Source organism: Epinephelus fuscoguttatus, linkage group LG10 (assembly GCF_011397635.1).
Source record: "Epinephelus fuscoguttatus linkage group LG10, E.fuscoguttatus.final_Chr_v1".
NCBI classification, from domain to species: domain Eukaryota; kingdom Metazoa; phylum Chordata; class Actinopteri; order Perciformes; family Serranidae; genus Epinephelus; species Epinephelus fuscoguttatus.
The window spans coordinates 16,458,286-16,478,511 of record NC_064761.1 but is presented as its reverse complement, the minus strand read 5'-3'; the positions used below and the strand labels follow the sequence as shown (position 1 = coordinate 16,478,511).

The 20,226-nt window shown below is 41.8% G+C and overlaps 1 protein-coding gene across 3 annotated transcripts in view; it reads right to left on the bottom strand.

Annotated features, from left to right (window-relative positions):
- Positions 1 to 505: 505 nt before the first annotated feature.
- Positions 506 to 20,226, bottom strand: part of dnajc6 (DnaJ (Hsp40) homolog, subfamily C, member 6) — a 52,920-nt gene continuing 33,199 nt past the window's right edge. For 2 of the 3 annotated variants that reach the window (XM_049587112.1, XM_049587109.1), the window contains 13 exons: positions 20,030 to 20,163; positions 19,115 to 19,309; positions 18,826 to 18,943; positions 16,805 to 16,884; positions 15,379 to 15,572; positions 12,550 to 12,921; positions 12,264 to 12,407; positions 11,648 to 11,749; positions 11,305 to 11,442; positions 10,884 to 11,216; positions 10,543 to 10,691; positions 9,902 to 10,078; positions 506 to 4,317 (listed from right to left, as the gene is read on the bottom strand). In XM_049587112.1, the coding sequence (XP_049443069.1) occupies positions 4,216 to 4,317; positions 9,902 to 10,078; positions 10,543 to 10,691; positions 10,884 to 11,216; positions 11,305 to 11,442; positions 11,648 to 11,749; positions 12,264 to 12,407; positions 12,550 to 12,921; positions 15,379 to 15,572; positions 16,805 to 16,884; positions 18,826 to 18,943; positions 19,115 to 19,309; positions 20,030 to 20,163 (2,238 nt within the window). In that variant the 3' untranslated portion in view covers positions 506 to 4,215. The remainder of the gene's footprint in view (positions 4,318 to 9,901; positions 10,079 to 10,542; positions 10,692 to 10,883; positions 11,217 to 11,304; positions 11,443 to 11,647; positions 11,750 to 12,263; positions 12,408 to 12,549; positions 12,922 to 15,378; positions 15,573 to 16,804; positions 16,885 to 18,825; positions 18,944 to 19,114; positions 19,310 to 20,029; positions 20,164 to 20,226) is intronic. The other variant, XM_049587111.1, reaches the window with a different exon arrangement.

Here is a 20,226-nt window from a genome sequence, read left to right as displayed (position 1 = left end):
TGAACATGAGCTGAGGTCATCAGCAAGAGGAAGTGATGATGAATGTCGTGACACCGAGGCACCTGCCAAGCAGCAGACAGCAACAGACCATTGTTGCAGACCAACATTTTTCATCTTTAACGAGACACCGGGACATTTCCAGCTGTGTTTGTGATGACCACACCGGGTATTTTAAGCCACAACAGAATTTTCCTAACCCTAACCAAGTATTCTTGTGCCTAAGCCTAACCACAAGTCAATCACAACCTTGTCACAAAATACATATATGTACAAATTTAAAATATATGTAGTTTACAGGAACATAGGCTACAATGCCAAAAGCAAAATATGAACATAAATGTGTAAATGTGGTACTTTTGCTGTACGGGTACATTTACTTAAGCAAATGAGTACTTGTTCCACCAGTGAGGACAGTGCCCACATTATTTAAGACAGTGTGTTGTACACTGCTGCCCTCTAGTGGTCAAAAAGTAGAAACACCAACAGACAAATGAAACCTGATGAGTGCTGCTTTTTCTGTTTACTATTTATTTCTGTGCACTGCACTTGATCATTATGTACATCCTGTAATGGTAAACAGACCTGAAAAGGAACACATGAACAGAATTTATACACAGCTTAGTAATACTTGAACAGCAGACAGGCAAACACATAACGTACAGCAGTCTGTATCCAAATCTGATCACTTCCATACAGACCACAACTTCAAACAACACACATCCATTGACTACAATATAGAGGTTAGCTTTTTAACATAGCCATAAGATTGCAGATAGAGAATCCAGTCAGCGAGGGAGCTTATGAGGGTTATTTCACATGTAGGTCCTCGGTGTAAATAGAGCACAGAAGCACACACTACACACTTCCTGTGTCTAAAAGGTCACCAAAGAAAGCAGTAGCCTCTTGTTAACCAGAGTCCAGCGTTTTCAGTCGGAGACCCAGTGTCTTGTTCAGGGACCCATTACAGTCACCAGTCTCTGTATATGATCGACTCTGGGGCCCAAACCCAGATGAAGAAACAGCACTTTATAGCAGTCATACTATTTTTTTCATTATTCAGTCAACATCCTCAAGACGGATCAACAAACTGGGAATCCTGTGATAATGGATTCTAACAAAGAGGAAGAAACATTATGATGGTTAACAAGGATTAAATACAAGCAAATAAATGATCTAGTCCTTCATCTACATCTCCAAAACATAGAGCATGAAAACTGTAATGCTGTTAAGATCAGTTCAAGAACGCTTAAAGGCAACAGAATAAAATAGCTCTAATAGGAGTTACAGTAGAGCTCTGCAGTTAGGAGGATATTATGGGTCAATCATATTTGGGTCTTGTCAAAACCTCACACCTTTAAAAATAACAAGAATTGCTTCAGTTTCCATTTAGTAAAATTGCTGTTTTTGCATATGTTTGTCATTGGCCCATGGACTTCATCCCACGACCACGTGAAATACTTCTCACACAAGGAGACAATGTCCAGAGTCCCATCATTCAGAGAAACAATCACATCAGTCGAAATATTAGTGAAATTATACGTAGAGAACACTACATCTACAGTCATGTGTGTTGTACCTTGCTGTTGATATGTAAGTGTTAATTTGACTCATTCAGACATAAAGCTGCGTGATAATTATAAATCAACGTGTCAGTGCCGTGACAGAAATGTCTCATATGTGTAAACAAATGACATAAAGTAATGACAAGACACCCCAGGTGAAAACAGATTTTTTTAAGGCAGTGGCCAATTTTGAGATTTTGGGCTGTTTTGCATCTATAATGTGATTTGTCAGACTAGTGGGGAAAAAAAAAATACAAATACACTTTTAGGTATTTCTTTCAGTCCAGATTTCTATTCTGGAAATTTATGCAAAAAGCGAATATACATCAGCGAAATTAAATTGTGTCATTTGCATATTTAAACATTAAACTTAAAAAAACTTGCAATACAAACATTAATTTTTTTATGTGTGTATGTATTCAACTTGGGAGTTCCATTTTTCCCCCTAGTGTCTTAATTTGGTCTATAATTATATGGTATTTTACAATATTTATCTTTAAAGGCTGTTCCCTCACAAGTTTTTGCTCAAATTCTGAGCCACAAATCTCAACTTCAGTAACACTTACATACACCAGACTTCTCAGATGTATTCCTGTCTATATTCTTAATGTTTTTATAGAGGGGTTTGTTCATATATTATTCATAGCCTGATTTATATAGCATTGTATTTCTTTAAAAATATGGCAAAAATGTTTTTTTTATGGCTGTTGACAGTGTTTTCTGATTTATGGAGTGATAAAGGATACATCCCAAATTCCCTCTGTTTATGCAATGTTCACATTTTTGTTTTGGAAATGCACGCAAATCAGCACATCTAAAAAAAACTTGTAAAAAAATAATGGTTTTACTGTAAGTTATCAACTGGCATGGTATCTGTTAGTTAATAAAAATTTTACCGTATTCACCCGGGGTGTCTCCGCTTAAGAACATGTTGCAATCACTGAAAATGTTCTGATAACAGTGTTGTACTGACAGCAGATATATGTAGGATCTGAGTGGAATTTAGGAATTTGAGGTATGAAAAAGTGAGATACAATGAAGTTCATTAATATTATCTTCTAAAAACATGTTCCACTCTTATAAAATCAACCCACCACTCTCTCTGCATTGTACGGAGTTTGTGGGGCAAACAGAAACGTCAGATGAGCAGCACTGCAGTGTTTGAGCACCTAACTGTCACTTCTGTAGTTTGGAAAAAATAATGTTACACACACACAGAAAAAGTGACATAGTCTTACAAATGATTCCCGTGTTTTGCTAGCATGTCAGCCTGTTAATGAGTTAAACATAATGGCCCCAAAATCCCAAACATGTCCTTCACATACATTAGCAGATGACACGTGCAGTTCTTTTAAACCATAAATAACGCAGCAGGTCTGACACACACTCACACACAAAACAACCAAAAAAAGCAGATAAACAAAAATGAGCGAATAAATAAATAACAACAATGGCTTTCCTTTCAAAGCTGTACCGAGTGAAGTTTGTGCTTTCGCGGAGCTCCCTTGCAAAAATACATGCTATTGTATGAGTGAATGTGCATGAGGCCTCGAGGTGCTTCATGTATGGAACTGTACATGTGCTAATCGTAAAATACAGTATACAATCCTCAGTTCCCCACAAGCTTGGAAACACACAAGGCTTGATTACATCAGACACACCAATGAGTGCAACACCTTTTTGTTAATCTGTCATATGAAAACTGAAGTCGGGGATTGAAACTGTAGCCGCCCTCTGACCTGTGTTTCTAGTGTGGAGCCCCATAATTTTCATTTTCAGTTATCCTCAGCAGGCTAAATAAATAAGGCTAATGGAGAAGGGTGCCAACCAGTAATGACAGTCTTTTTCAAAAGCAGTAATAGCAGTTGCTTTCATCCTCTTTGCACTTACATAACATTTTCTAAATTAGATAGGTCATTAATTCCCTCCAAACAGCCTGTTTTGATCAGAAAACAGGTTTGTCAGTGAAAAACATACAGTAACTTGATGCTGCTGCTCTTTCCCATACTTCTAAGGACATTCAACTGCATGAAAAACTGTGGATTTGATATGACCAAACTGATCCTGGATCCAATTCTCACACAAAGTACAACAGGATGTTTTGTGGGTAAAATGGCTTGATTGCTTGTTAAATGCTTACTTGTGCCTTACAGACTACCTGGCGCCCTGAATCCTTTATTTAGAGCAGTCTGTTAAAATGCTTGTTCAGTTCACTCCCTGATGTATTTTTCTCTTATCTCGTGTCTCCGCCGTCTCTTTTGACCCGTCTCCTCTGAATCAAGCTTTTCTTTTGTTTACTCTAGACGTCCCGGTGACTCTGCTTTGATTGGTGGGTTGGTATCAGGGCTAAGGACACTCAACAAGGAAGGACATTGTTGCACCACATACATACGGTACATTTGAGCTACGGGGAGTCTTTTGTTCAGTCGCACTGTTAGTCGCTGTTGTTCTTTTGCCGTCTTTGCAGATCAACTGGATGTTCTGTGTTTGTGTGTGGCGAGAAGAGAAGTACGGGTCAAAGCACAGGTATAAAGGCAGATGTCGTAGGGTGCAGCTGGAGTATGTTAACCGGAAGTGGTGACACATTTTTTAGGATTAGATGACAGAATCAGGAGGAGCGTCCTCTCCTAGCTCACTTCCTCTCACTATTCATTCAGTAGAGCGGTTTTTGTCCTTGGCTTTCAAATTCTGACCAGGCGTCATTGAGTTCCATGAAAATCATCTTGGCATATTGTTCATAGGGCTGTCCTGTTGCCTGTGAGAAGAGAAAAGAGAAAAGGCAGTTAAACCCACTGGAAAAACCCCTGAATGAGTGATGCAAGGCAGGCGTTTTAGATCTGGACTATAGCCATGAAAAGTGCTCTTAAAATGCAAGAGCTGCAAAATGTCAAGCCACTTCTTGACATATACGTACACAATATTAATGCATTCACACCCAGGTGATGAACCACTGGGAAAAAAAGTAGGAAATTAGAAATTAAAGAACTAAAAAACCCTAAATACTCAATTATTTTACTCAATTTAATTCAATTAAAAATTCAAAGTTTTGCACAATAACAGATATTCATCCTCAAAACGCTGTCCCTGACACATTCTGGCCTGTTCATCAACAAAAAAGACTACATAGTTCAGATTTATTTTTATTCATTTATTTATCACTCTCGTATTGTGTCTCTATTTTAAGTCTTTTGTTGCTTTTGTTATAAAGCTTCTAAGTCCACTGCACGAACAAGTTTGTATGTTCTAAATTTCCCATTATCAATAACCAATACTTGTGTGAGTGTTGAAATGCCGGGAGTCTGGAAGTACTGTACGTGCTTGCATCTTTGTGTGTACACATTTACTGTGCAGTATAGGTGTGTACGTCCTTAAATGCATTTACTTGCTGTTGTCCAAACTACATGTTTTTGTGGGCTGATGCAACCGAATCATATCTGAGAAAAAGCAGCCTCTAAGTCTGCCCTGTTTTGATAATATAAATCCTGCCGTCTTGTAATGATTGATCAGTGTGTACTGATCTTGTGATTGACTCACCAGACCCTTGTGATTGTGTATATTTTGGGTTGCGCCTATGCTCTTGTTCTGATAAAAGAGAAGGGACGAATAGAGGACGACGGTCTTATATTTTCTCCTTGCATGCATACTAAACCCACTGAGTATTGAGACGGAAAAGACTGCGCTAAACCTGAAACCACAGGTAAGGACATTTTACCAGCTGCTATTATGGGCAGCTGGTATTCAGCTGGCTGTTGTTTCCTTTTGTAAAAAAAAAACAGTGAGAAAAGTAGGTTTGCTTTGCCTTAGGTCATTCTTTGTGCAATCTATGTATTCACAGGTCCAAACTGCCTTCCGGACCCCTGATGTTATCACTGAGGTTCAGCTAAAGCCTTGTGAATCTCAGCTGCGAAGAGACGGAGCCAGATTCTGTGACACACTGCAACAATGCCCCTGATCCTGAACTTTCTAACACTGATCTTGGTGCGGTCCACCGTGGGAGCTCTGCAGGTCACGAAAGCACTGGACGTAAGAACAGATGATATCAATACTTTTCTGACTATTGCGTGGCAAGTAGCCGGCCACATAAGCCCAAATTCCAGCTGTTATGTGTGTGGCCTAATGCCCTACACAGCTGCAGATGGTTTACCTCTGATGGCCGTACCTATCTCTGACTGTGACACCTGCCAGCTGTTGCGTATTCCTTTGTCTCAGTCTTATACTCGAAACGATTGTTCCAGTCTCTCCAAAATGAGACCACTAAACTGTTCCAGAGGACATTCAAACTGCGACAAATGTTTAAAAACCCCCAAACCTGTTCCCATACTGCTCACGCCTCAGAAGTTCCCTTGGTGTCTCGAGAATGATGGCAACACACCTATTGGAGAATCAGACTGCCTGCATACATTCAAATGGAACACTAAACAAACCAATACTGAATTTAAATCTCTAGATTCTGGACCTCATCAGTGTTTGGAAGCAGCAGGGCCGGCTCGCTTCATTGCTTTGGCTCACCGCACTGCGAGCTGCTCCATCTCCTCTCCTGTAGGAATGTATTGGGTATGTGGAAACCTTGCATACCCGCATCTTCCTGTGGATTACAAAGGACGCTGCGGCTTGGCGTACGTCATCCCGGCTATGAGAGTAACTAACTACCTGCCCCGGAAGCCTCCTCCTAAACGGGTACGACGTGGCACTTCGGACATCTTTGGGACTCATAAGCAATCACCCTTCAAGAACATAGTTGGTCCCCTCCTTCCTTTCTATGGAGTTATGTCTGCGTTGGATCAAATCGCAGATCTGTCTCATGCAATAGAAGTCATAGCTAATGAAACCAGTAGGGCTCTCATACTTCTGTCGAGTGAACTCGCCTCTGTCCGACTTCTGGCTTTACAAAACAGAGCAGCTTTGGATTTTCTTTTAGCAGCCCAAGGAGGAACTTGTTCTGTTATTGGTTCTGAATGTTGTACCTTTGTGCCTGATTACAATGCTACCATTAATGATATTGTCAACCACCTTCTTGGTACGGCTAACTCTATTCACCAGGATAGTAGCTCTTTATTTGATTGGTTCAAACCTAATTTTGGTTCACTGGGTTATCGCATTGTTGAAGGGTTAATTGTTTTGGCTGTTTTCATTGTAATATTGTCTTTCTTTATATCATGTATGAAAAAAATTATCTTCAGTTTAAAATAAAACAACTCTTGATTCTTTGGCGCGAGCATGTCTCCTAAATTACAGTAAAACTGTAACAATGTGCTTTAAAACACGCTTTCAGTAGCAGTAGCCCAGTTCATGTGGACTTGGCTTGGGAACCAGTGGGTCGCCAATTCAAGTCCCTACACAGACCAAGTGAGGAATGTGGACTGGCAGCTGAAGAGGGGTCAGCTCTCCTTCTTGGCACTCAAAGTGCCCTTGAGCAGAGGTCCAAACCCCCTCCAGAGTGCCTTACTTTTGCTGATCCTGCGCTAGCCTTCTCAAATGTCCATGTGTGGTGTGTGTAAAAGGAGGAATATGCAAAAAGATACATTTTAACAGCCTTGTGTGAATTTGCCTTGTTTAAAATATGTGTTGATTGAAGGATAAAGATATTTAACTTCATGCTTCATGACTTTGCCCCAGCCAACATTTGTATCTGAGGCCCATGTGGGTAGTAAATGGGTTGACAAACTGGCCTCATATGAGACTGTCCATGGCTTCCATGGGCCCCACATGGTTATGCTTGGGCTACCTAGGTGCCAAGTGGGTATGGGCCCAAAATGGGCATCTTACCTGGGGCCCACTTGAGTAAACCCACCCATGTGGGCAATTCGAATGGGGCCAACATGTAACCCATGAGCAGTCCCATACAGCGCCCATTTTCAGCCTGTATACTACCCACATGGGCCCCACATACAAATGTTGGCTGGGTTATATAAACCTGATTTGGAACAGATGACATGTTTTCGAGGTCTGCTACGTTACCTATGTTTGGGGTCTCAGCTATAAAACACAAATATAGTGGATTTTCATCTGTTGACAGAACTTTCTGCAGCAGACTACCCCTCTGTTATTGAAGTCCTGGAACAGTTTCTGGGTCTAATTATAATGATTATATAATGACTTTATTTGTACAGCACTTGTCTGAACAAGGGTACAAAGTGTTTCACAAAGTGCATGAAAAATAAAAAAAATAATTAAATAAAACAATGTTAAGAGCTAAGAAAAATAGTGTGCAGAGGCAAAACAGAACAAAAAGAAATAAAACAAAAAAGTTACAAATCAGGCATTAAAAAGACAAACTTTCCTATAAAAATACATTTTACGCAATGATTTAAAAATGGGTAATGTGCTAGAAAGCCTCATCTCCTCAGGCAGAGAGTTCCAGAGCCTCAGGGCCCTGATAACAAAGCCACCTTTGATTACAAGCCTTGATCTGGGGACAACTAGTGAGGCAAGGCTTGAAGATCTCAGGTCACAACTTGGGGCTTAGGGAGTTTGAAGCTCAGCAGAGCATGTGAGCGGAGTGGAGCGGGGAGCAGGAGGATTTTGTGTTGAGCGAGGAGCAGCTATTTTTTTAAAAGCTGGAGCGGAGCCTTATCTCTCGCTCATGCCCCATCCAGAATGCATCTTTGCAGCTGCGCACACCCACACTATTTTCTTTCAAAACCATGGAGTTTACTGTGTACTTCAGAAAAGAAACCGAGAAGAGAAGCAGCGGTACCTTGGAGAACGGTCCCTAACTGCGGGGAGAGGTGAGAGGGCTTCGGAGGTCGGCCGCTTAACCTGGTCTGTCTCCTCTACACTTTGACTTATTTCCACCCTGCCAGTGGTACCGTGTAGAACAGTCCCTAACTGCGGGGAGAGGCGAGAGGGCTTCCCCGGAGAATCTACCAAGCTCATGTTTTATTGATGCTGTAGCATTGTTCCGACCTCTCATTGTTCCGACCTCTCATTAGTCCGACGTCCCATTGTTCCGACATGTGATTATTACTGTATTTGTGTACCATAGAGGATCAGCAACGCAACAAAAGTAGGCTACTGGTTGAGATACAAGTGTCATAGAGAGAAGAGAATGAAACACCATAACCTCCTGTTATTAACTCTGGGGTCCGGGTTGTGTGGGGAGCTCTCCGTGGTGCTGAACGGCTCCCGGCGGGCGTATTTCTGCCTTGGTGGTGCGCTGTGACCGGCTCTGGGTCAGCTGGGAAAGGCTTGAGGCGAAGCAGGCTCACGGCTTATGTGTTTGCCACTTTCTTTTTCATTTTAACCCACACCATGATCTTTTCCTAACCCTAACCAAGTGGTTTTTGTGCCTAAACCTAACCAGACCTTAACCACAGGGCATCATGATGATTTCGGAACAACGGGACTTCGGAACAATGAGTTTAATATGGTCGGAACAATGGGATGTTGGACCAATGGGCTGTCAGAAAAATGGGCAGACCCCATTTTATTTGTGAATAGAAGATTACAGGTTAGGGTAGTACGCGCAGTTTTTTTGAGCAGAGTGGTGAACGAGTGGAGCGGGATAAAATTTATGATGGAGCGGACAAGCGGTGCAAAGTGACAGGTCTGCAAGCGAGGAGCGGAAATTTTCACCCGCTCCGCTCACATGCTCTGAAGCTCAGCTATATAATTGGGGGAAAAAAAACATATTGAGTTTTAAAAGGTATTAAAAAATCTTCAATCTTCAAACCAGTCCTGAAGTTAACTGGCAACCAATGAAGGGAGGCAAGAACTGGCGTGATACGTGACCTATGACTTGTCCCAGTTAAAATCCAAGCAGCTGCATTCTGTGCTAGCTGAAGCCGAGCCACTGAAGATTTACTAATGCATGTAAACAGGACATTAAAGTAGTCAAAGTGCAAAAAGACAGGCATGTATAAGTGTTTCTAAATAAGGAAAAAACACAGTGATTGACCCCAAACACAAGTAATGTCACCATGTACAATAACAAATGCTCCATTTCTTTGTAAGTTAATTTTTGGCTAACAAAAGGGCTGCATAGTAAATATATGACGTCAAAACATTGAATATTTCCTTATTTGTGAGTAATAACACTTTTTTATGGCCACTTCTGTATCCGTGCCTACAAAGCCCAGTGAGTTTTAACAATAAAAAATATATTTGGTGGGGAAAACTGAATTAATTTGCAGTTATTCTTACTGTTTTTACACACAGAGCAGTTGTGTCAAAGAATGAGGAAAGAAAGCCAAATGTCAGCAGAGCATGATATTAATTAACCAAGGAGAACTAGTTTGTTGTAGGGAGAGGGAAGCCTTGTTTTATCTCCCTTCATGCACACAGGCAAACATTCTCACTTCATTGTTATCATTAAGTCCACCAGTTGTTATCTGTCTCACCTTATCTGGGTGGACGACCAGAACAGCTTTGCGGTAGACCTTCTTGACCTGTTCTGGAGTAACCAGGTCAGCCATACCCACAGGCTTCCAGCGCGTCTCTCCCTCCCACAGCACAGTATGCATGGTGGACAGCAGAGCACGGATGTTACGCTCCTTCCCCTCGATCCAGTCCAGAATCTGGGTCACAAAACAGGAGAGGGAGAGGAGGTGGGGGGGGGGACCATTAGCCAGTGAATCTGAACAATTATTAGCAGCAATGCTCTCAGTGATTTCTGGCTCTGGTGAAATCTTTTTAAACCGAGTAATTAGAAGTACCAAAGTTTGGTCATGGGAGACCTACATTGGTCGCTTCATTCGTTCTGGAAAAAAACAGAAAGGCTTTAGACGTCAAAGGGTTTGGAGTACACTATGCTACTTTTAGGAATCACTGAAGTGCTTCTATTGTGCTACACTGGGTAAACAAATGACAAAATCCCAGTGAGCTGATGTCAAAGTGTAATTCTACCCAGATGTGGGGATGCAAGAGTCATGGGACTTCATGGCGTTTCTCACAGAAACTTCAACAGCAAATGAAAAACCACAAACCACTCCTTCACTTCATCAGATGTTACTCAATATCACATCAGAACAAAATCCCCTGCCTTTATTTTCTCAGGGTCCATCTCTTTGGCCATTTCCTCCTTCCTCATCTCTGCTATAGTCCTGGGCCCCTTCCTCTCTTTGGTCCCTGCAAAGCCCTGACCAGACAGCAGGTCATCAAAGTTGGCATGCGTGGCTTTGGGCTTAGAACCTGGTGGAGAGGGATGCAAACACAAAGAGAGAAAACAGTCTTTTAAAATATATTTTAAGCAGGTGTTAAGTATTAAAACTAGCTCTCTGCTATCTATTACGTGATTATGCCATGCCTACAAGAATTGAACAAATTCACAACCTGACCGCATCATTAACAGACATCAAATCTAATCCAACATCTCCCACTCACCCATGCTAGCCTGTGCTTTGCCCCCTGCGCTGGGCGAGCCCCCTCCCATCGCAGAGAAGCTGACATTGTAGTTGGGTCGGTTCTGGGGCGATGTGTGAGGCATGGCGGTGTGGCTGGGGCTGGGCTTTGGCTGCGGGGCAGGGCCCTGTCCTTGGGGTTGCCATCCTCCACTGCCTCCACCACCTGGCTGCCACGAGGGGAAGCCTGCTCCTGTGTGGGGCTGCCACCCTTCTCCATGCTGGGGAGATGGAGGAGGTCGCGATGGGGAGCCCATGGGGGGGAGGGTGGGGCCAGTTCCAGTAGGAGTGGTGGGTTTGCTGGAGAAGCCAGAACCTGTTGATGGAGAGGACAAAGATGATGAGATAAAGTGAAAATAGCAAAGAATCAGATCATGTGCTTCAGATAATTTCTGGAGACTGACCTCCAAGGCTTCCCCCGAGGTTGCCTATATCAGCAAACGGGTCCAGGGTGTTTGGCTTGGTTTGGTGGGTGGGGGTGCTGTGGACCGAGCCTGTGGGGCTAGTAGTAGCTGACCGACTACCCATACCAAGGCCTCCTCCTGGATTAATCAACAAACAATGCATTTATTTCTACGCCCTATATTTTACAGTTCTTTTGGTCTTCAGCATTCAAATCTACAGGCTTCCACTATTGTGAATACACACAAAAGTGTTAAGCCCCCTTTCTGATGAACAAATTAAATGAAAATTCAGTGCTGTTCGTATCTATGTAAGCATGTGTAAGTTTGTGTTACTAATCTCTACCTGTACTTGTAGTAGCGGGTCTGTTCCAGTCCCATCCCCCCTTTGCGTTTTGCTGCTGAATGTTGACGGTTGGGGTGGTGGGAGGCACAGGGGAACTCCGGCCTATTCAAGCACATGAAGGTTTGTCACAGACTGAGCACACAGTGAATGGGAACTGAGCAGCATGAACCCACACAGCCAGAGTCTAATGAGAAGAGTTAGATGTCTAAATAGATGTAGTTGTTAGTTCTCGTTAGTTCTCTCTACGCAATACTGATCAGACAGGCTGCAAATACTCATCATACATCATGCAAACCCATTTGTTTCCAAACACACAGCAGACAGCAATGGATATAAAGCAAACACTTGCAAAGCCAGTGTATGAGTAAGCAATGAGTAGAGCAAAAGGAAAAGGATATTCAAATATAGTGCAGTCTAATGAATCTTGAGGGAAAAAGAAGTCTTAAAAGCCTAGACTAGAGTTGATGTGCAGAGACAATCACGATGCAAATTTAGTGTGAGGGTTTAGCAACAGACTTACAGGTACGGTTCAAGGTGCCTTACCCAGATGTGGACTCTTTTACTACACTCAAGATGCTGTGAACGTGTGCAGCGGAGCAGCAGAGGCATGCCTTACCCAAGCTTGTAGGCTGCAGGGTGGGTGATGGAGAGCGAGCAGCATGCAGGAAAGGGTCTGGCTGCCCCATGTTACCTGGTCCAAGGAATGAGCCCATCACGTCCTGAGGCTTGGGCATGGGACCGGTCCCAAAGGGATCAAACACTGAGGGAAACAAACACACCCACCGCTGTTATTGTTCTACTCTAGGAAACTCTAGAAAACACTCTAGGAACAAAACTTTTACAAAGTTATTTCATTTTATTTTCTTCACTTTTGCATTACAGATTCAAACTTGGGCTCTCACCTGTTGGCGCAGGAGAGGGACATGGCGAGGCAGTGTTTGGGACTACTTTATGTGGTGTGGACTGGGCAGATGACGCCCCACTTGTTGGCTGAGGTGGGCCCCCGAACAAGTCCCCTAGGAGGTCAGTGGTTGTGGCAGCAGCAGACGGGGGCTGAGGTGAGGGACGGCTGATCGCCTCCCCATCGAGGCCAAGAAGATCCACTTCCTCAGCGGGCGCAGGGACGTCGGGCATCGGAGCAGGGGGGTCGGGCTTCTGGGGGGCTGCGCTGGCGTTGCTTCGCTGGCTGGAGAGAGAGAGCATCTCATCATCTGAGGGCTCGCTCTCCTCGCCGTGGCCCCGACCGTCTGGACCTCCATGGGGCCGGCTTGGCTCTGCGACAGGATGACATAAAGATAAAAGGAAAGAGGTAGAGAAAGAAAGAGACACAGGAAACATGCAGTGAATTAGAAAATGAGGCAGAGGCATGCAAAGTTGTAAAGAGGAAATTAATTGGGGCAAAGCAGACAGAGATGCAGAGAACAATGGAGGGAACAATGGACAGCTACATAGGTCATCTCTGCTACAAGCACCAGCTTTTCTGCTGATTCTCTGCTCGGTGTGATAAAACACACTAAGCTGCACACTTAGCAGATTTCCACTGGTAGCTGCTTTTAGCTACACTAATTGGGGGAGATCATTCTAAAACAACACAATAAATCTTAATTTACAGTCCAATAAATACACAGTATGCTTTTAAAGAAAGGATGGGATGTACAGCATTGCTATAAACCTCAGCTAGTATTAATACAGAGCAATATTTCACTTTGGTAGAACATGTTTAATTTGCACCACTTACAGCTCCACTGTTTTTGCTATTATCACTGGGATTGGGTGTTTTTACCCAGTTCTCCATATTTCTGTGGAAACAGGGAACATACACACTGGTGTGCTGCTGTAGGGTATTAGGGGATATGTGTAATTAATCAATTCAGGTCCCCAGATAATTGGTATTTATGCCAGAGACAGATTAAAATCATCTACCAAAATGATATATCACTGCATAACAAGAACGGGTTCATTTCAATTCAATCAATACAGATCTGAAAATGGAAACAGCAAAGTGGTTTTCCAATAACAGAAGATGTATTTATCAATAGGATCAATGCTCTCTGTACATTATGAGGAGAGTATGATTGAATTGAACCAAGCCCTGGTTAACTAATGTCACTGTACTGCACAGTTTATCTAACAGGTCTGCGGTCTCCTCTACTGTCTTACCCTCCAGATCCAATCCCTCCATCTCATCTTGCAGGAACAAAAATGACAGTTCATTAGTGTGTCTGCAATGTATGTGAACAGTGTTTTGCATATACTGTATATTTCTACCTAATCATCATTGATCTACTGCAGTTGGTTGTGCATAAAAAATTGCAGTCTTGGGAAGGTTACTTTTGAAATGTAATAGGTTAAACATTAGTATAGTTACCATATTAAAAATTTAGCAAGTATTTCACTATTTAAATTACTTCATCAGAGATATGTAACTTATTACATTTGACTACTTTTTGATTGCTTTTGTATAAACTGGGCATTACAACTGAAAAATGTCTGGGAATACACAAAGCCAAAAGAAGGCATTCATGCACGGCAAAAAGATGCAAAGCAAAAGAATGAATGTTTTATTCTACATTTTAGTAACTGTGCTTTAATATATTTGTTTCTCAGTAACTGTAACTAATTACACGTATTTGTAATTACATGCAACTAGTTAAATATTATCACTTACTCTCCAGCACTAGAAATGTGTGTATGAGAGTGTACATGCATGATGAATTTGGTAGTGTGCGTATGTGTTTGTATTTGTTCTTTGAGACTGATGACTGTCTTACAAGTCTTTTTTCTTATGCATAAGCTTAGATTAGGGTTGTGAGTTCAGGGTTACTTGAGGTTTATGATTAGTTCTAAGTAAAGCTAAATAGTTAGCAGTTAAAGCTGTTGAATTTACATCACATTCAGGTTGGGAGGCGCTAACAAGTTAAGACAGAAAAAAATGTCCCAATACTGTGTATAAGAGTATGTATGGTTTACTGTTCACTGAAATATACAAACATTTTTATTTCAAAATTACACACTGAAGATGTTTTAGAATTAAATCACTGCCAATCAAGCCAAGGTATTTTGCTAACAGCTGGCTAGTTTGTAGCTAGCTGGTCCTGCTAGCTTTTGTTTCTAACTTAGCTACTGCTGCCGATGTAGTTAAGTGTTAACTTTTGACATTTTTTGTCACTTACAGTTCCAGTGTGTAAGATTTAGGGTGAAATACTGACAGAAATGGAACATGACATAACAAGTATTCTTTAGTTTCTTTTGTGTATAATCACCTGAAAAGAATCCTTGTGTGTTTGTTACCTTACAACGAGCTGAACAATGAACAGGAGACACATACACACACTAACGAGGAGAAGTTTCAGATGGTTACAATCCTTACCACTAGATGCCACTACAGCCCCCTCACTCTTACACACTGTACCTTTAGAGACTTCACAGTTACCTTCTGTTTTATCTTTGTGTAAATGACATGCATTTAGTAGCCAGTATGGTAGACCTAATGTAATTTATCCATGGACAGAAAAGCCAGGGACCATTTTCAGGCTTCTCAGAAAGTCTAATAAAAGAGAAAATCACACAAAAGCTAATGAGTCACAAATTATAGCACAGAGCCTCCCACCTCAAGTGTGAGTGAGTGTGTGTACAGTATGTTATGGTTTAAAAATATGCGTGCAGTCTACATTTGCAGAGGCAATCTGTGTGTGTCATGTTTGTCCCCGGTGTACCCGTCCCCACAGTACCAGCAATAGCCAGTGCGTCCTGATGCTCCTGGTGGCAGGAGAAGAGAACGTTGGGACTGAGGTCTTTACAGGGGAACTGCTCCCACGGTGGCGTCAGGTCTTTTTGCTTGTCCACCCCCTCCACCTCAATGTCCAGTATCACATGGAAGAGCTGGGGATACTTCTCGGGAGAGTCACAAGCATCCAGCTCTGGTCTGAGAGGAGAAATAGCATGAATGGGAAAGAAAATGTATGTTGAGTTATAGTGTGAGTCAGAAAACAGACTGCAATCAGCAGGGTTTGTTTTTCTGCTGTAAGGCAAATCAAGTTTATTTATATAGCATATTTCAGCAACAAAGCAATTCAAAATGTTTTACATAAAGCATCAAAAGCATCGAGACAAAGTGCAAAAGAAATATATTATAAAAGAACATTTAATACAAATACTAATGCCATTAAAGAGCTAGAAAATAGAAAATAAAAACAAGCTAAAATATGCCAAGACATATAAAATACAAGAGTAAAAGTTACAGTGCAGTGTAAGAAATGAATAAACATTGATTAAATAAAAAATAGCGACTAAAAGAAATGTTGCACATAAAAACTAACCGCTGCTTCCGCATGTTTAGTCTTGACTCTGAGGACACAAAGCAGACCTGTCTCAGAAGACTTGAGAGGTCTGGATGGTTCATAGTGTAGCAGAAGGTTAGTTCAGTCAGGACCACTTTAGTCAAAGAAAACTTTATTTCCATTTGCAGTGTTATATTTGGCAGTATGGCTCTGTTCTGAGGCCTCTCTGCCTTTCCTAGGCCTACACAGAAAGCCTCTTCCACGTGCCTATGTGGAAAGCCTAAGGCGGAGAGAGCACACCTCTCTGCCCTTCCGTGCACTTATGTGGAAAGCCTTAAGGCAGGGAGAGCACACTTCTCTGCCCTTCCACGTGCAAACGAGGAAAGCCTGAGTCAGAGAGAGCTAACCTCCCTGCCCTTCCATGCGCCTGTATGGAAGAGCAGCAGCAAAGACCCCCTGAGAACAGAGCCAGGATCAATGACAAACAGAAATGACATTGATAAGTCAGTGACAGCATGAAAAGGAGGAGCTGGGGTGGAAGCGGGTTGCAAAGTGGCTTGCAGAGGAAGCAGCAACAGTAGGCAGGCCAGAGCAGTTTAAATAGGGTGCCCTGAATGAAATTCGCCAGTTGGTTGCATAGAAAGGAATAATGTGATCTATCAGCTGACTCCCTTCCATCAATCAGCTGCTCCATTAGTTGATTTGGCTGTTTGAGATCAGCTGATGTAGCTGAGATGTGAGCTGAGCTTGACATCGTGTCCTGTCTGAACTAACACTATGCTCAATAAATGTATTTTGGCGCTAAACCATTCAGTGCTTCATTAACCAAGGGTAGTATTCAATAATACAAGTGATTAAATAAAAGAAATGTCCTTACTTGTTAAACTTTAACATGGTGGTGCCAGGAGCAATGAAGCCGGTATGGAACTGGATCTGAAAGATCTGAGTGTTGGACACCTGACAACAGTAAAAAAATAATGGTTTTCATGTGATATTTCAGTGTGTCATAACAAATTGCATCAACAGTCACATGTATTGTACTCGCTAAGTGGCTATAACTATCCTAACTGTAAGCACAACGTTCTGTTGGACTATAAGATGTTCATCAACAGAGAAAGTGCCTGCTGCTTTGGTATCCCTCGGAACTCTATTTTCATGGATTTGCAATCATTCCTATGTCAACATTTGCTTTGAGATATGGGGAGCCTGCTCAATAGGTAGTAGTCAGTGAGTCAGCACTTTAACCCATTTACCTGAATGGATTTATAAATGAAAAAGAAGGTGAACTGCTGAGTTCTGCTGTAAAGGCCAGTCTGATTTTTGTAGCTTCTTACTAGGAAGCCTTGACCTTCTGTAAACGTTGTGGGTGCAGGCACATAAACTTCTCCAATGCAGTTTATTTTTCTTTTCTAACGGTGAAATATGGTGATACCAGAACAACTGAGGACAACTACAGGGACATATAAACAACCAAAAGAGTTGGAGACGTACTTAAAAATAAAGACCAAGTATCCACGTTTACAATGCAATTAAAACCTATAAAGAAAATGTGTCAGGGCGTACACCTTTAAACAAACATATCAGCAAATATGCTGTTGGAAGTAAAATTATTTGATAACCAGAAGACACCATGGCCAAAACTAGACCCCGGTTGTTTAGTGTTAACTATGTATAAGAAGTCTAGTGTTTCTACCAGTGCTGCTGTTTGAGCAAAGCCACATATTTCCATAAACTGCACATGTCAAGAAATTAAAAACCTGTCTCCTTCATGTCCCTTCTTGCTACTTTTTTCCCGCCTGTGGATTTGTGTTAGGACTCAAGATATTCAAATAAGTTGCGGCCACATCCTGAAACTGATGACTGAGTTTAATGTGATCTTGTGCCAACATGATTTTTCCAGCTTTATCACTGTCCAACATCTTTTTCTCATCAAGTTTGATTGAAATGTTGACTTTATCAGTACACAGACATGGTTTGTAGCTTAGTCCCTCAACGGTAAAAATATTTGGTAACACTTTACTTGAAGGTATCTACATAAGTGTGACATTACACTGTCATAACTGTGACATGACACTGTCATTAACCTGTCATAAACATTATGTACATGTCATAAACGTTTATGACTGCTGTCATTAAGTGTCATTTGGTTTTTGTAATGACAAGTTGACATTGTTTGGGTTGTCTTGATTGTGACAACTTGACATTAATCAAAGTGACATTACCAGAAGATGTCTTTGTCATAACAATAATAATCATTATGTCAACTTGTCATAAACACAAAGAGAGGTGCATTTCTTGTTAATGTCAAGTTGTCATGACAAAGACATCTTCTGGTAATGTCATCCTGGTTAATGTCAAGTTGTCATTATAAGGACATCCCAAACAAATTTAATGTAAACTTGTCATGACAAAGACAACTTCTGGTAATGTCACTTTAATTAATGTCAAGTTGTCACAATCAAGACAACCCAAACAATGTCAGCAGTCACAAACGTTTATGACATGTACATAATGTTCATGACAGGTTCATGACTGTGTCATGTCATAGTTATGACACTGTCATGTCACTCTTATGTAGATACCTTCAAGTAAAGTGTTACCAAATATTTTTACCGTTGAGGGACTAAGCTACAAACCATGTCTGTGTACTGATAAAGTCAACATTTCAATCAAACTTGATGAGAAAAAGATGTTGGACAGTGATAAAGCTGGAAAAATCATGTTGGCACAAGATCACATTAAACTCAGTCATCAGTTTCAGGATGTGGCGGCAACTTATTTGAATATCTTGAGTCATGTCATAGTTATGACACTGTCATGTCACTCTTATGTAGATACCTTCAAGTAAAGTGTTACCAAAGATTTTGTAGGATACAGTACAGAAAACATGAAGTTTACCTTGGCCTGCAGACGTCCTCCGATGGTCGACCTCATGTGGTAGACTGAAACCACCACGTCTCCTTGCACACTCACACCCAGGGAGAACGCTACCTTCCCCTCTTGGACCCTGTGCTCTCTGGACATGTGGAGTGTGTAGGTGGAGAAACATGGGAGGAAACATGGAGGAAAGAATAAATGGAGGGTAACATTGCAGAAGGAGAGCATGGGAGTGGAGAAAAGCATTAAGTATTTCAGACCCTTTGATCATCAACTGCTTAAAATCTGGAGGCTTACACATTTCCCCTACCTCATCCTTTCATACTCCTGTGCAGTGGTGAAGATCTTTGTCTCCCCGATGAGGACGTCGCAGAAGGGCCGACAGCCACTGCGCTGCTTGTTGAAGCAGGGGACCGGAGTCATGGTGAGACCCTTGATCATCAAGGGTTTGGAGTGGGGTAGACTGGGCTTCTCAGATACCATGCTACACACATAGCCTATGTACCTGTATGAAGAGGAGGAAAGATAATCGCTCTTATCCTGTTTTAGTTTGTGTATATGAAAAGGATGATGTTATTTCTGCCATTTCCATAAACTCTTAGTCAATTTCCACTAAAACTCTGATTCATGAAGGAGATCTTGTTGGATGCTCTAACAAGGACTGATAAATCATACAGCTGCTGGCTGGCAGGGTCATAAAATGTCCATCCTTGAGGGGCTGCCAGAGGAAAATGAGAATTGGCTGCATTATTTATGTTTTGTTTAGTCTATCGCCTACAACAGCAAATGTTCTGAAATTATGACATTTTGCTAGAATAATAAAAAAAACAAATGGATTGTCTTCTACAGGGGATGATAAGGGAATAAACATGGCTAATGGTGCAACCCGCTGATGATGAGAATGTGTTTCTAACCTCATCAAATCAGTAGGAATCCAGTTTTTCAGTGAAAAGCAATCTCCCATATTTCTGCCTGACTTTTATTTTGTTCTCATGTTAGCTCTGGCAACTTTATTAGATGGTTAACAACGGAATTCAACCGCAGAGGGAAACACAGAAAAGGAGATAGTGTTACAGACGCAGCCGCCACCCAAATTGAAGTCTGCACATTTGGTGTGTAACTACAGCAGAGGCCATTTTCCCGTCCTTTCTTTCCTCCTAACTTCCCCTTTTCTCTTTCTTCCTCTCCATCACTCACAGACACACAAAAGTTCAGGGTTACAAACCTGCGATGTGAAGGCCAGAGGCCGGAACCTGGTCTCTTGGCGCTAAGCAGCTGCATGGCAGGAACCGGGTTGTTGAAGAGGTGGCAGAAGCAGAACATGGCACAAACCAAAACACCCGAGGGAGCACGACCATCCTGAAAAAACACACAGCAGCAGATAGACACTGATGAAATGCTGGGAAACTATTATATTCTAAA